This window comes from Anomaloglossus baeobatrachus, chromosome 1, assembly GCF_048569485.1.
Source record: "Anomaloglossus baeobatrachus isolate aAnoBae1 chromosome 1, aAnoBae1.hap1, whole genome shotgun sequence".
Classification (NCBI taxonomy): Eukaryota; Metazoa; Chordata; class Amphibia; order Anura; family Aromobatidae; genus Anomaloglossus; species Anomaloglossus baeobatrachus.
In genome coordinates, this window is record NC_134353.1 from 140,462,820 (window position 1) to 140,477,984 (window position 15,165).

The 15,165-nt window shown below is 47.5% G+C and overlaps 1 protein-coding gene across 3 annotated transcripts in view; it reads left to right on the forward strand.

Moving 5' to 3' along the window:
* Positions 1 to 15,165, forward strand: part of MICU3 (mitochondrial calcium uptake family member 3) — a 258,476-nt gene that overhangs the window by 214,144 nt on the left and 29,167 nt on the right. For all 3 annotated transcript variants that reach the window (XM_075347080.1, XM_075347078.1, XM_075347079.1), the window contains 2 exons: positions 1,968 to 2,068; positions 14,133 to 14,304. In XM_075347080.1, coding sequence (XP_075203195.1) covers positions 1,968 to 2,068; positions 14,133 to 14,304 — 273 coding nt within the window. The remainder of the gene's footprint in view (positions 1 to 1,967; positions 2,069 to 14,132; positions 14,305 to 15,165) is intronic.

The following is a 15,165-nucleotide window of genomic DNA, read 5'->3' on the forward strand; positions in this document are numbered from 1 at the left end:
CTGCGTGTGAAACCTACGAGCGATTGAAAAAGGTCGCAAAATTCGTGAATCGTTGACATGCTCCCCTATTCCCAATTATCGTTGCTGCTGCAGGTACGATGTTGTTCGTCGTTCCTGTGGCAGCACACATCGCTTTGTATGACACCGCAGGAACGAGGAACCTCACCTTACCTGTGGCCGCCCGCAATGAGAAAGGAAGGAGGTGGGCGGGATGTTCGTCCCGCTCATCTCCGCCCCTCCGCTTCGATTGGGCGCCCGCTTAGTGACGTCACTGTGACGCCGAACGAACCGCCCCCTTAGAAAGGAGGCGGTTTGCCGGTCACAGCGACGTCGCTAGGCAGGTAAGTATGTGTGACGGCTCCGAGCGATGTTGTGCGCCACGGGCAGCGATTTGCCCGTGACGCACAACCGATGGGGGCAGGTACGCACGTTAGCGATCTCTCTAGCGAGATCGCAGCGTGTAAAGCGGCCGTTACTCAAGGATAGTATCCATTTAATATGTGTTTGTGTTAGTTAAATGCTTTAATCATTCATTTATTTTGGGTTTTCTCTTTGTTCTACGTCCTTTCTCTATAATTTCTGACAGTAAAGATTATTTTCACATATTTCTAGACTTTGAAAAGCTAAATAATTTTTTTTTTTGTGTGTCAATACTAAGATTAAGCTTACATCCCGGAGATGGGAAAAGTGTATAGAATAATTTTCCAACATTTAGCTAAAACTGAAAGAAAATGCATCAAAAACTGAATTAAAACTTCACCGTGTGACCAAAACATGAATGAAACAAATGGAGATAAGGAAATGGGGAAAATTTACTAAGCATAATGTTCTGGAGTTTTAAGCTTTCATAAGTGTCTATAAGCCCCCTTCAAATGGCTGTTTTAAAAAATGCAAGTCTTACGCAGTCCATTTAGTCCATTCGTGTGTCCGTCTGCATCATCCGGGTGGCCATCCGTGTTTTTCCAGTATGGCTAACGAGAGAATGAAATGACAAAGCTTTTCCGATATTTTGCTATGTTAAATACATACAGCACACAATCGGCACACAGAGGTCACACGGATGTCATCCGTGTGCTGTACGTGTTTTTCATGGAACTAATGACTTGTTTGGGTCTGTGTATCTGAGCTGCCAGTTAAAAACAGACATGTCTCCATGTGGCTCACACAGACACACTTATGGCTCACACGGTCCACAAGAAAACACGGAGGTGTAAAGATCACCATAGATTTGAATGAGGATTCTTGTGATCGTGTCTCCGGTACGTGTGAAAACGGACGCCGCACAGATGTGTGAAGCGGGCCTAACAAATGAAAAGGGCTAAAAATGTGCTAACCTTGCTTGTAGTATTTCAAAGGTTGGTGTAAGAGTACGGAAACCAATGGGATGGTCTAAGTAGGGGGGAAACTGACTGCAACAAACATCATTGTGAGAAATTTGGATCAGTTTCTACTGTAGCATTGTCTTATCTACCTTTTAGGGCTGCAAGTGTTACACTTGATGATGAGACATGAACCAGTTGATCTCCTCAATGTGCCAGTGCAACACCTAATAAAATCCAATTGTCAGGGTTTTGCTTTGAACCAGAAACTTAGCAAGATAATTTATTCATGGTATCTCCGGTGGTCTCATTCTGAATCAATGGCGCAACAGTGCGCATGATTGACCACCACTCCATTCAGATGGGGCTTTTCAGAGCCCTGGTTCTTGGGATGGGTGGGAGTCACACATTAATCAGATAGATATGCCCTGGTATATGGATGGGGATAACTTACGCACTTCAAAATACCCATATTTAAGGCTTTATAATGGCATAGCATAATAATGTGTAAACTTATATTTGCAGGTCACCCATTCCCAGTCATTTTATTAGATATTTTTTAATGAATATTGTAATCTGTATATTATATATTGCATGGTAACATTGTATCCGCTCAGTCATACAATGAAATTTATCTTCTGTATGAAGGGTGCTGATGAGCTTACCAGTTCCATGATACATACTACGCTACTTGTGCACTTTTTTGGAAAGAAAGGAAAAATTGAACTTAACTTTGAAGACTTTTATCGGTGAGCCACTTTTATGTATATAACTGTATGCAATGTAATAATATTGATATACATATATATATGATCCGATATTTCCTATATTCTTAATAAATAATAACCCCAATGATCAGTTACCTGTAATCATGATACATGTTGTATATATGGAAAAAACAAAAATAATGAGCTAGAACATAAGGTGGTTCAGTCATATGAAAAAGTTTGGGCACCCCTATTAATGTTAACCTTTTTTCTTTATAACAATTTGGGTTTTTGCAACAGCTATTTCAGTTTCATATATCTAATAACTGATGGACTGAGTAATATTTCTGGATTGAAATTAGGTTTATTGTACTAACAGAAAATGTGCAATCCGCATTTAAACAAAATTTGACCGGTGCAAAAGTATGGGCACCCTTATCAATTTCATGATTTGAACACTCCTAGCTACTTTTTACTGACTTACTAAAGCACTAAATTGGTTTTGCAACCTCATTGAGCTTAGAACTTCATAGGCAGGTGTATCCAATCATGAGAAAATGTATTTAAGATGGCCATTTGCAAGTTGTTCTCCTATTTGAATCTCCTATGAAGAGTGGCATCATGGGCTCCTCAAAACAACTCTCAAATGATCTGAAAACAAAGATTATTCAACATAGTTCAGGGGAAGGATAGAAAAATAGTTGCACACGTTGGACAAGGAGAAGCTGTATGGGAGAGTGATGCGAAAGAAGCCGTTTCTGCAAGCACGCCACGAACAGAGTGCCCTGAGGTATGCAAAAGCACATTTGGACAAGCCAGTTACCTTTTGGAAGACGATCCTGTGGACTGAAGAAACAAAGATTGAGTTGCTTGGTCATACAAAAAGGCGTTATGCATGGAGGCAAAAAAAACACGGCATTCCAAGAAAAGCACTTGCTACCCACAGTAAAATTTGGTGGAGGTTCCATAATGCTTTGGGGCTGTGTGGTCAATGCCGGCACCGGGAATCTTGTTAAAGTTGAGGGTCGCATGGATTCAACTCAGTATCAGCAGATTCTTGACAATAATGTGCAAGAATCAGTGACGAAGTTGAAGTTACGCAGGGGATGGATATTTCAGCAAGACAATGATCCAAAACACCGCTCCAAATCTACTCAGGCATTCATGCAGAGGAACAATTACAATGTTCTGGAATGGCCATCCCAGTCCACAGACCTGAATATCATTGAACATCTGTGGGATGATTTGAAGCATGCTATACATTTTCTCATGATTGGATATACCTGCCTATGAAGTTCTAAGCTCAATGAGGTTGCAAAACCAATTTAGTGCTTAAGTAAGTCAGTAAAAAGTAGTGATGAGTGTTCAAATCATGAAATTGATAAGGGTGCCCATACTTTTGCACCGGTCAAATTTTGTTTAAATGCGGATTGCACATTTTCTGTTAGTACAATAAACCTCATTTCAATACAGAAATATTACTCAGTCCATCAGTTATTAGATATATGAAACTGAAATAGCTGTTGCAAAAACCCAAATTGTTATATAGAAAAAAGGTTAACATTAATAGGGGTGCCCAAACTTTTTCATATGACTGTATATGTGCAATAAGAGTACCTAAACAAAGTGTCCATTTAACATACAAAACCCCAAGAGAAAAACACAAAATGAGCATATATGCTATAGTAAGTAAATAGCAGCAGTAGTACATGTAAATAACATGTTACTTGGGTAACACTGTTTGATCAAAAAGCGTAAAACCCATCCCACTGCAATATGGTGTACCCAGTCGTGAAGTTCCTACTCTCGTGTTAAAACTTTTTTTGTTTTCTGTATGTTTTTGTACTGTACATATGGTTGTGTGATCTCTCACTGAGCTAGGCATTTCATCTATATATACAGTGGGTACGGAAAGTATTCAGACCCCTTTAAAATTTTCACTATTTGTTTTATTGCAGCCATTTAGTAAATTCAAATAAGTTAATTTTTTTTTTCTCATTAATGTACACTCTGCACCCCACATTGACAGAAAAAACAGAAATGTAGAAATTCTTGGAAATTTATTAAACAAGAAAAACAAAAATATCACATGGTCATAAGTATTCAGACCCTTTGCTCAGTATTGAGTAGAAGCCCCCTTTTGAGCTAGTACAGCCATGAGTCTTCTTGGGAATGATGGAAAGGTTTTTCACACCTGGGTTTGAGGATCCTCTGCCATTCTTCCTTGCAGATCCTCTCCAGTTCCGTCAGGTTGGATGATGAACGTTGGTGGACAGCCATTTTCAGGTCTCTTCAGAGATGCTCAATTGGGTTTAGGTCAGGGCTCTGGCTGGGCCAGTCAAGAATGGTCATACAGTTGTTATGAAGCCACTCCTTTGTTATTTTAGCTGTGCACTTAGGGTCATTGTCTTGCTAGAAGGTGAATAGAGTGGATGGATTACAATCCGGGTCCGGTGGATCCGGATCGGTTTGCCGTAGAAGAGAGAGAGAGAGAGAGAACAAAAAAAAAAAAAAAACAACGGATCCGGATCGTGCACCCCGAAGCCCGGGTACTGGTCGGACTCGAATCGGGCTCTCAAACCGTGCGGACCCGGGTCCGCTCAACACTAAAGGTGAACCATTGTTCAAGTCTGAGGTCCAGAGCACTCTGTAAGGTTTTCTTCTCTGTACTTGGCCGCATTCAGCTTTTCTTCAATTGCAACCAGTCGTCCTGTCCCTGCAGCTGAAAAACACCCCCATAGCATGATGCTGCCACCACCATGTTTCACTATTGGGATTGTATTGGCCAGGTAATGAGCAGTTCCTGATTTTCTCCACACATACCGCTTAGAATTATCACCAGTAAGTTCTATCTTCGTCTCATCAGACCAGAGACCCTTTTTCTCATAGTCTGGGAGTCTTTCATGTGATTTTTGGAAACTCTATGCGGGTTTTCATATGTCTTGCACTAAGGAGAGGCTTCCATCGGGCCACTCTGCCATAAAGGCCCGACTGATGAAAGGGCTGCAGTGATAGTTGACTTTGTGGAACTTTCTCCCATTTCCCTACTGCACCTCTGGAGCTTAGCCACAGTGATCTTGGGGTTCTTCTTTACCTCTTTCACCAAGGCTCTTCTCCCCCGATTGCTCAGTTTGAGTGACCAGCCAGGTCTAGGAAGAGTTCTGTTGGTCCCTAACTTCTTCCATTTAAGGATTATGGAGGCCTCTGTGCTCTTAGGAACTTTGAGCACTGCAGAAATTCTTTTGTAACCTTGGCCTGTGACCCCATGATTCTTATTTGGTCTGACATGCACTGTGAGCTGTGAGGTCTTAGGCTACTTTCACACATCCGGTTTGAGCACTGCGGCTCAATCCGGCTGTGAAAACTATGCAACGGATGCAGCGAAAACACCGCATCCGTTGCATAAGTTTTTACATGCGGCCCGTCCGTTTTTTTCCGGTTGCGGCATGCTACTGAGCATGCGCAGTGGAAAAAACCGCATGCGGCGACCGGATGCGGGTTTTTTTGCATCGCGCCGCATCCGGCCTCCATAGGTATGCATTGAAAAATGCGCCGCAGCGGCCGGATGCGGCGCGATGCGGTGTTTTTTGCCGGAGCAAAAAACGTTGCAGGGAACGTTCGATCCGGCCGCGGCAACGGCTAAATCTGCCGCATGCGGCAAAAACCGGACCGAACGCAAGCCCCTGCGGCACAATACGGCACTAATGTAAGTCTATGCAAAAAAAAACCGCAACCGGCGTTACAAAAGCCGGTTGCGGTTTTTCTGCAGAACGACGTATTGTGCCGCAGAGCAAAAATCCGGATGTGTGAAAGTAGCCTAAAGGTCCAGTCACACTAAGCAACTTACAAGTGATCCCAACAATGATAGGGATCGCTGGTAAGTTGCTAGGAGGTTGCTGGTGAGATGTCACACTGCGACGCTCCAGCGATCCCACCAGCAACCTGACATGGCAGGGATCGCTGGAGCGTGGCTACACGAGTTGCTGGTGAGCTCACCAGCAACCAGTGACCAGCCCCCAGCGCCGCGTGGAAGATGCTGCGCTTGGTAACTAAGGTAAATATCGGGTAACCAACCCGATATTTACCTTGGTTACCAGCGCACGCAGCTACACGTGCAGAGAGCAGGGAGCAGCGCACACTGAGCGCTGGCTCCCTGCTCTCCTAGTTACAGCACACATCGGGTTAATTACCCGATGTGTGCTGCAGCTACATGTGCACAGAGCAGGGACCAGCGCACACTGCTTAGCGCTGGCTCCTTGCTCTCCTAGTTACAGCACACATCGGGTTAATTACCCGATGTGTGCTGCAGCTAAATGTGCACAGAGCAGGGAGCAGCGCACAATGCTTAGCGCTGGCTCCCTGCTCTCCTAGCTACAGCACACATCGGGTTAATTAACCCGATGTGTCCTGCAGCTACATGTGCACAGAGCAGGAGCCGGCACTGACAGTGAGAGCGGCGGAGGCTGGTAACAAAGGTAAATATCGGGTAACCAAGGACAGGGCTTCTTGGTTACCCGATGTTTACATTGGTTACCAGCCTCCGCAGAAGCCGGCTCCTGCTGCCTGCACATTTAATTGTTGCTGTCTCGCTGTCACATACAGCGATCTGTGCTTCACAGCGGGACAGCAACAACTAAAAAATGGCCCAGGACATTCAGCAACAACCAACGACCTCACAGCAGGGGCCAGGTTGTTGCTGGATGTCACACACAGCAACATCGCTAGCAACGTCACAAAAGTTGTTCGTTAGCAGCGATGTTGCTAGCGATGTTGCTTAGTGTGACGGGGCCTTTATATAGACAGGTGTGTGCCTTTCCAAATCAAGTCCTATCAGCTTAATTACACACAGCTGGACTTCAATGAAGGCATAGAACCATCTCAAGGAGGATCACAAGGAAACGGACAGCATGGGACTTAAATTTGAGCTTCTGAGCAAAGGGTCTGAATACTTATGACCATGTGGTATTTCAGTTTTTCTTGTTTAATACATTTGCAAAATGTCTACATTTCTGTTTTTTTTTATGTCAAGATGGGGTGCAGAGTGTACATTAATGAGAAAAAAATGAACTTTCTTTGTCTCTCCATTGGGAGACCCAGACAATTGGGTGTATAGGCTATGCCTCCGGAGGCCGCACAAAGTATTACACTAAAAGTGTAAAGCCCCTCCCCTTCTGCCTATACACCCCCCGTGCTCCCACGGGCTCCTCAGTTTTTTGCTTTGTGCGAAGGAGGCAGACATGCACGCATAGCTCCACAGATTAGTCAGCAGCAGCTGCTGACTATGTCGGATGGAAGAAAAGAGGGCCCTTAACAGGGCCCCCAGCATGCTCCCTTCTCACCCCACTGTGTCGGCGGTGTTGTTAAGGTTGAGGTATCCATTGCGGGTACGGAGGCTGGAGCCCACATGCTGTTTTCCTTCCCCATCCCCCTTAGGGCTCTGGGTGAAGTGGGATCCTATCGGTCTCCAGGCACTGAGACCGTGCTCCATCCACAGCCCCTGGGGATTCTGCTGGATAAGGAGCCGAGTATCGTCAGGGACATGGCCCTGCTACTTTGAGGTACTCTGTGTCCCCGTGGGGACCGCGCACAGAAACACTCCAGCATTGCTGGGTGTGTTAGTGCGCCGGGGACCGCGGCGCTGACCGCACTTGTGCCATCACACGCTGCAGCGTGGCTGGGTGTGTAGTGTATTGGGGACTACCGCGCTGACCGCCGCTGCCATTGTTATACATGCGGCGCGGCTGGGACTGTTAGTGCGCCGGGGACATCCGCGCCGACCGCGCTTATACGGCGGCCGCGCTTATAACTATAGTCCCCGGCTTCTGCGGCCTAGTCTCATTCTCTTCCTGCCCCCAGGCCTGCCATCCAGGGCGGGACGCTGTACAGAATGTCAGCACTGAGGGCTGGAGCATGCTTTGCATACTCCTCCCCCCTCACTGTGCACAGTGGGGCACCAGTTTCCCGCACTTTCTAGGGCACGCCCACGGCCCCTTCCTCTCCTCAGGACGCCGGCAGCCATTCCTGTCAGCTCTTCTGACGCTGGAGAGGGGAGACAAGCTCTGGGAGACCCAGGCAGGGATTCTGGTGGCCACACAACCGCTTTGAGCGGCCGGTAAGCAGCACCTCAGGTGCTGGCCCCACTTGTGCAGAAGTGTACTTATAGATTATATGATTATAGGCTATACTTTACACTGTATAGTGCACGGTTGATTTTTGGCTATATACCCTCCTGGGTTGCTCAGGGGAGACAACAGCATGGCGCCCACAAGAAGCAGGGGTGCCAAAACACAGGCTTACTATGCTGCCTGCGCCGCATGTACGGCTTCACTACCGGCAGGTTCCACTGACCCTCATTGTGTGCACTGCTCGGCCCCTGTGGCACTTACTCGGCCGGAGCCTCTGCTAAGGGTGGCCCAGGGGGAACCACCTGCTAACACTGTCCAGGTGACAGGGACGGAGTTTACAGTTTTTACTGAAAGGCTTTCTGAGACTATGGCTAAGATACTAGAAGCTTTGCAGTCCAGACCGGTATCTCAGACCATGGGCACTGTGGAATCATTGCCCCCTGGTTCCCCTCAGTTGGAACAACCATGTCCTCCCGGGGTGTCTCATAGATCCCAGGGTGAGGTCTCTGACACGGACCACAGTCCCAGACTGCCTAAGCGAGCTCGCTGGGAAATTCCCTCGACATCATCACATTGTTCAGGGTCTCAGCGGGAGGACTCTCTGTATGATGAAGCGGAGGTAGCTGATCAGGATTCTGATCCTGAGGCTGCTCTCAACCTTGATACTCCTGATGGGGACGCCATAGTGAATGATCTTATCGCGTCCATAAATCAAATGTTGGATATTTCTCCCTCAGCTCCTCCAGTAGAGGAGTCAGCTTCTCAGCAGGAGAAATTCCGTTTCAGGTTCCCCAAGCGTACAACGAGTATGTTTCTGGACCACTCTGACTTCAGAGAGGCAGTCCAGAAACACCGGGCTTGTCCAGATAAGCGTTTTTCTAAGCGCCTTAAGGATACACGTTATCCCTTCCCCCTGACGTGGTCAAGGGCTGGACTCAGTGTCCCAAGGTGGATCCTCCAATCTCCAGACTGGCGGCTAGATCCATAGTTGCAGTTGAAGATGGGGCTTCACTCAAGGATGCCACTGACAGACAGATGGAGCTCTGGTTGAAATCCATCTATGAAGCTATCGGCGCGTCTTTTGCTCCAGCATTCGCAGCCGTATGGGCACTCCAAGCTATCTCAGCGGGTCAAGCGCAAATTGACGCACTCACACGTACGTCTGCGCCGCAAGTGGCTTCCATAACATCTCAAACGTCGGCATTTGCGTCCTACGCTATTAATGCTGTCCTGGACTCTGCGAGCCGTACGGCGGTTGCAGCCGACAATTCGGTGGCAATACGCAGGGCCTTGTGGCTACGGGAATGGAAGGCAGATTCGGCTTCCAAAAAGTGCTTAACCGGTTTGCCATTTTCTGGCGACCGTTTGTTTGGTGAGAGATTGGATGAAATCATTAAGCAATCCAAGGGAAAGGAAACATCCTTACCCCAGGCCAAACCAAACTTACCCCAACAGAGGAGGGGACAGTCGAGGTTTCGGTCCTTTCGGGGTGCGGGCAGGTCCCAATTCTCCTCGTCCAAAAGGCCTCAGAAGGCTCAGAGGAACTCCGATTCATGGCGGTCTAAGTCACGCCCTAAAAAGACCGCCGGAGGTGCCGCTACCAAGGCGGCTTCCTCATGACTTACGGCCACTTCACACCGCATCCTCGGTCGGTGGCAGGCTCTCCCGCTTTTGCGACACCTGGCTGCCACAGGTAAAAGACCGTTGGGTGAGAGACATTCTGTCTCACGGTTACAGGATAGAGTTCAGCTCTCATCCTCCGACTCGATTCTTCAGGACATCTCCGCCTCCCGAGCGAGCCGATGCTCTTCTGCAGGCGCTGGGCACTCTGAAGGCAGAAGGAGTGGTGGTCCCTGTTCCTCTTCAGCAACAGGGTCACGGTTTTTACTCCAACCTGTTTGTGGTTCCAAAGAAGGACGGGTCTTTCCGTCCTGTCCTGGACCTAAAACTGCTCAACAAACACGTAAAGACCAGGCGGTTCCGGATGGAATCCCTCCGCTCCGTCATCGCCTCAATGTCTCAAGGAGATTTCCTTGCATCGATCGATATCAAAGATGCTTATCTCCACGTTCCGATTGCTCCAGAGCATCAGCGCTTTCTGCGCTTCGCCATAGGAGACGAACACCTTCAGTTCGTGGCACTGCCGTTCGGCCTGGCGACAGCCCCACGGGTTTTCACCAAGGTCATGGCTACAGTAGTCGCGGTCCTCCACTCTCATGGTCACTCGGTGATCCCTTACTTAGACGATCTGCTGGTCAAGGCTCCCTCTCAAGAGGCATGCCAGCACAGCCTCACCGCTACTCTGGAGACTCTCCAGAGTTTCGGGTGGATCATCAATTTTCCAAAGTCAAATCTGACACCGGCCCAATCGCTGACGTATCTTGGCATGGAGTTTCATACCCTCTCAGCGATAGTGAAGCTTCCGCTGAACAAGCAGCGTTCACTACAGACGGGGGTGCAATCTCTCCTTCAAGGTCAGTCACACCCCTTGAGGCGCCTCATGCACTTCCTGGGGAAGATGGTGGCAGCAATGGAGGCAGTTCCTTTCGCGCAGTTTCACCTGCGTCCTCTTCAATGGGACAGGAAACCGACGTCCCTCGACAGGAACGTCTCCCTCTCTCATGCAACCAAAGCTTCCCTTCGGTGGTGGCTTCTTCCCACTTCATTATCGAAGGGGAAATACTTCCTACCCCCATCCTGGGCGGTGGTCACGACGGACGCGAGTCTGTCAGGGTGGGGAGCAGTCTTTCTCCACCACAGGGCTCAGGGTACGTGGACCCAGCAAGAGTCCTCACTTCAGATCAATGTTCTGGAGATCAGATCAGGGCAGTGTATCTTGCCCTGAAAGCGTTCCAGCAGTGGCTGGAAGGCAAGCAGATCCGAATTCAGTCGGACAACTCCACAGCGGTGGCTTACATCAACCACCAAGGAGGAACACGCAGTCGGCAAGCCTTCCAGGAAGTCCGGCGGATTTTGATGTGGGTGGAAGCCACGGCCTCCACCATCTCCGCAGTTCACATCCCAGGCGTGGAAAACTGGGAAGCAGATTTTCTCAGTCGCCAGGGCATGGACGCAGGGGAATGGTCCCTTCACCCGGACGTGTTTCAGGAGATCTGTTGCCGCTGGGGGATGCCGGACGTCGACCTAATGGCGTCCCGGCACAACAACAAGGTCACGTTGAACGGCATTCATGGCACGTTCTCACGATCACAGAGCTCTGGCGGCAGACGCCTTAGTTCAAGATTGGTCGCAGTTTCAACTCCCTTATGTGTTTCCTCCGCTGGCACTGTTGCCCAGAGTGTTACGCAAGATCAGGGCCGACTGCCGCCGCGCCATCCTCGTCGCTCCAGACTGGCCGAGGAGGTCGTGGTACCCGGATCTGTGGCATCTCACGGTCGGCCAACCGTGGGCACTACCAGACCGACCAGACTTGCTGTCTCAAGGGCCGTTTTTCCATCTGAATTCTGCGGCCCTCAACCTGACTGTGTGGCCATTGAGTCCTGGATCTTAGCGTCTTCAGGATTATCCCAGGAGGTCATTGCCACTATGAGACAGGCTAGGAAACCAACGTCCGCCAGGATCTACCACAGGACGTGGAAAATATTCCTGTCATGGTGCTCTGCTCGGGGTTTTTCTCCCTGGCCATTTGCCTTGCCCACTTTCCTGTCCTTTCTTCAGTCCGGATTGGAAAAGGGTTTGTCACTCGGCTCCCTTAAGGGACAAGTCTCTGCGCTCTCTGTGTTTTTTCAGAAGCGCCTGGCCAGACTTCCACAGGTACGCACGTTCCTGCAGGGGGTTTGTCACATCGTTCCTCCTTACAAACGTCCGTTGGAACCCTGGGATCTGAACAGGGTGCTGATGGTTCTTCAGAAACCACCGTTCGAGCCAATGAGGGATATTTCTCTCGCACGCCTTTCGCAGAAAGTGGTTTTCCTAGTAGCAGTCACTTCACTTCGGAGAGTGTCTGAGCTGGCAGCTCTGTCATGCAAAGCCCCCTTCCTGGTGTTTCACCAGGACAAGGTGGTTCTGCGTCCGGTTTCGGAATTTCTCCCTAAGGTGGTATCCCCCTTTCATCTCAATCAGGATATCTCCTTACCCTCTTTTTGTCCTCATCCAGTTCACCAATGTGAAAAGGATTTGCACTTGTTAGATCTGGTGAGAGCACTCAGACTCTACATTTCTCGTACGGCGCCCCTGCGCCGCTCGGATGCACTCTTTGTCCTTGTCGCTGGCCAGCGTAAAGGGTCACAGGCTTCCAAATCAACCCTGGCTCGGTGGATCAAGGAACCAATTCTCGAAGCTTACCGTTCTGCTGAGCTTCCGGTTCCCTCAGGGCTGAAGGCCCATTCTACCAGAGCCGTGGGTGCGTCCTGGGCTTTGAGGCACCAGGCTACGGCTCAGCAGGTGTGTCAGGCGGCTACCTGGTCGAGCCTGCACACTTTCACGAAACACAGGTTGCCCACCTGTAGGACGGAGCCGTTACGGCTCTATTATGAGGTATTATTTACCCACCCAGGGACTGCTTTTGGACGTCCCAATTGTCTGGGTCTCCCAATGGAGCGACAAAGAAGAAGGGAATTTTGTTTACTTACCGTAAATTCCTTTTCTTCTAGCTCCAATTGGGAGACCCAGCACCCGCCCCTGTTTTTTTGTGTACTCATGTTGAATGGTTTCAGTTCTCCGATATTCCTTCGGATTGAATTTACTTTAAACCAGTTTATAATTTTTTTTCCTCCTTCTTGCTTTTGCACCAAAACTGAGGAGCCCGTGGGAGCACGGGGGGTGTATAGGCAGAAGGGGAGGGGCTTTACACTTTTAGTGTAATACTTTGTGCGGCCTCCGGAGGCATAGCCTATACACCCAATTGTCTGGGTCTCCCAATTGGAGCTAGAAGAAAAGGAATTTACGGTAAGTAAACAAAATTCCCTTCTTTTTGAATTTACCAAATGGCTGCAATGAAACAGAGTGAAAAATTTAAAGGGGTCTGAATACTTTCTGTACCCACTGTGTGTGTGTGTATATATATATATATATATATATATATATATATATATATAGTGGACACAACTTATAGCGAGCTACACATCTTACAATTATGTAACATAAACCACAACAGCAGTAAACCATATCCGTAGACATTATCTGTTGTATGACATTTCATCATGGAACACAGCATTCAAACATACAAAATACGACGTGTAAAAAATATGGCCCACAATATACCAATAAACCACAATGAAAACATTGAAAAGAAAATAAATACACAGTGCAGTGGAACGTAACAAAAATAAATGATGCATTATTTACAGAACTAACATGGACACATCATACAAACCTGAAAAAGTGAACTTGTAAATGCACAAAACAAGAAACACAGTTCATACATACAACAAACATGGAAACAGATACAAATGATGAAGTCTTCATGCCCGATTCGTTAAGAGTGGGGTTGTGCACACCAGAAGGCAAAGCTGACATAAGATGTGCCTAATGCAGTAAAAGGTGCATACCTCTTAATGAATTAGGCACATCTTATATGTACCATGCGCCTTTGCCAGAATTGTTACTCCTGACAAAGATTGGAGTATATTTCTAACATTACTGTTTCTGAAGTGGTGTAAATTTCAATGAATTTGCCGGATTGGTTTCACCATGCCCCATCCAATCTTTTAATGAAGCTTCCCAGGATTGGCATAAAGAATGAAAAGCCGCAGCATTTTTGCTTACCTTCGAATTGCACAAAATTGTGATATTTGAAGTTGTTTGACTCTAGAATTTTGGGGAAAACACCACCATGAATGGAAACCTTTGAATCGATTTCAAAGCAAAACACATTCATGTTTTGTGGCATAGACATTGTTTCATTTTTCATTCGAAGGTTTAAAATATGGATGACAATAGTGAATGTGCTGCCCACTCAACCCTTCAATTCTCTCAGGTTTTTTCAATTCAGCCATTTACCCTTTTTAAATCTGTTTTAGGTTTATGGATAACCTCCAGACTGAGGTCCTTGAAATTGAGTTCCTTTCCTATTCTAAAGGCATGAATACAATCAGTGAAGAAGATTTTGCCCACATTCTGTTACGATACACAAATGTCGAAAACACATCAAGCTACTTGGAGAACGTGCGCTTCAGGATTTCGGAAGAGAAGGTAATTTTGTACAATGTTCAGGTCCGTTCATAAAAATGAAAAAAAATCAATATTCTTGTTGCACAGAGTTTTGTACAATCATTGCAGACTGTCATGGCAGCGTCGGGCTCTGTTCACATTGCAGATTCTGACACTCCGCCTGATGGTTTCTCTGGTGTCTGGGATCAACACAGGCAAACTCGGGCATTGACCTGCTGTGTGCTGATTCATAGGCAGACTAGCAGGAGTTAATCTCTACTAGTCTGCTTGTTAGGCTCCTTTGATCACATGTGGTGGGGAGGCTAATCATATCTGATCCCCTTCTATTTAAGCTGGATGAAATCTTCTACCCTTGCCAGCTATATTTTCTATGTTGGTCTGTGAAGTCTGCTGTCCCAGATGCTCTGGTGAAAATTTTACTATTTACTTCTTGCGGTTGAGGAATTTACCCCTGTTGTTTTGTACCTTCCTTCCTTCTCTTGTGTTTTCTCCTGAATCTTTCTCCTGTCTTTATCTATGTGTGTGCGCGCTGTGTGACAGAGTTTTATTTTTTCCCTGGTGTGTCTATATCTGTGACTTTCATTACACTCCTGTGCCATCCCTCCCTTTCCCTGGGGGTAGGGGTAGGGGGAAACAGATCAAGACTGGTCAGGCGCAGGGCCAGGAAGGAGGCTAAGGCATCCCCACCATTAAGGGTATCTCTGACAATAGGGATAGCATAGGGCCCCATAGCTTAAGGACAGCTTAGGGGCCCTGGTTTCCCACTATCCCAGAGCCATCGTGGCAGTTCTACTCAGGAACTCAGGACAGTAACATTTCTAGATTAATTAAGCGGCCTATAATTAAGAGTTGGCATTCGCTATGCCAGTCTCAATAAATAGA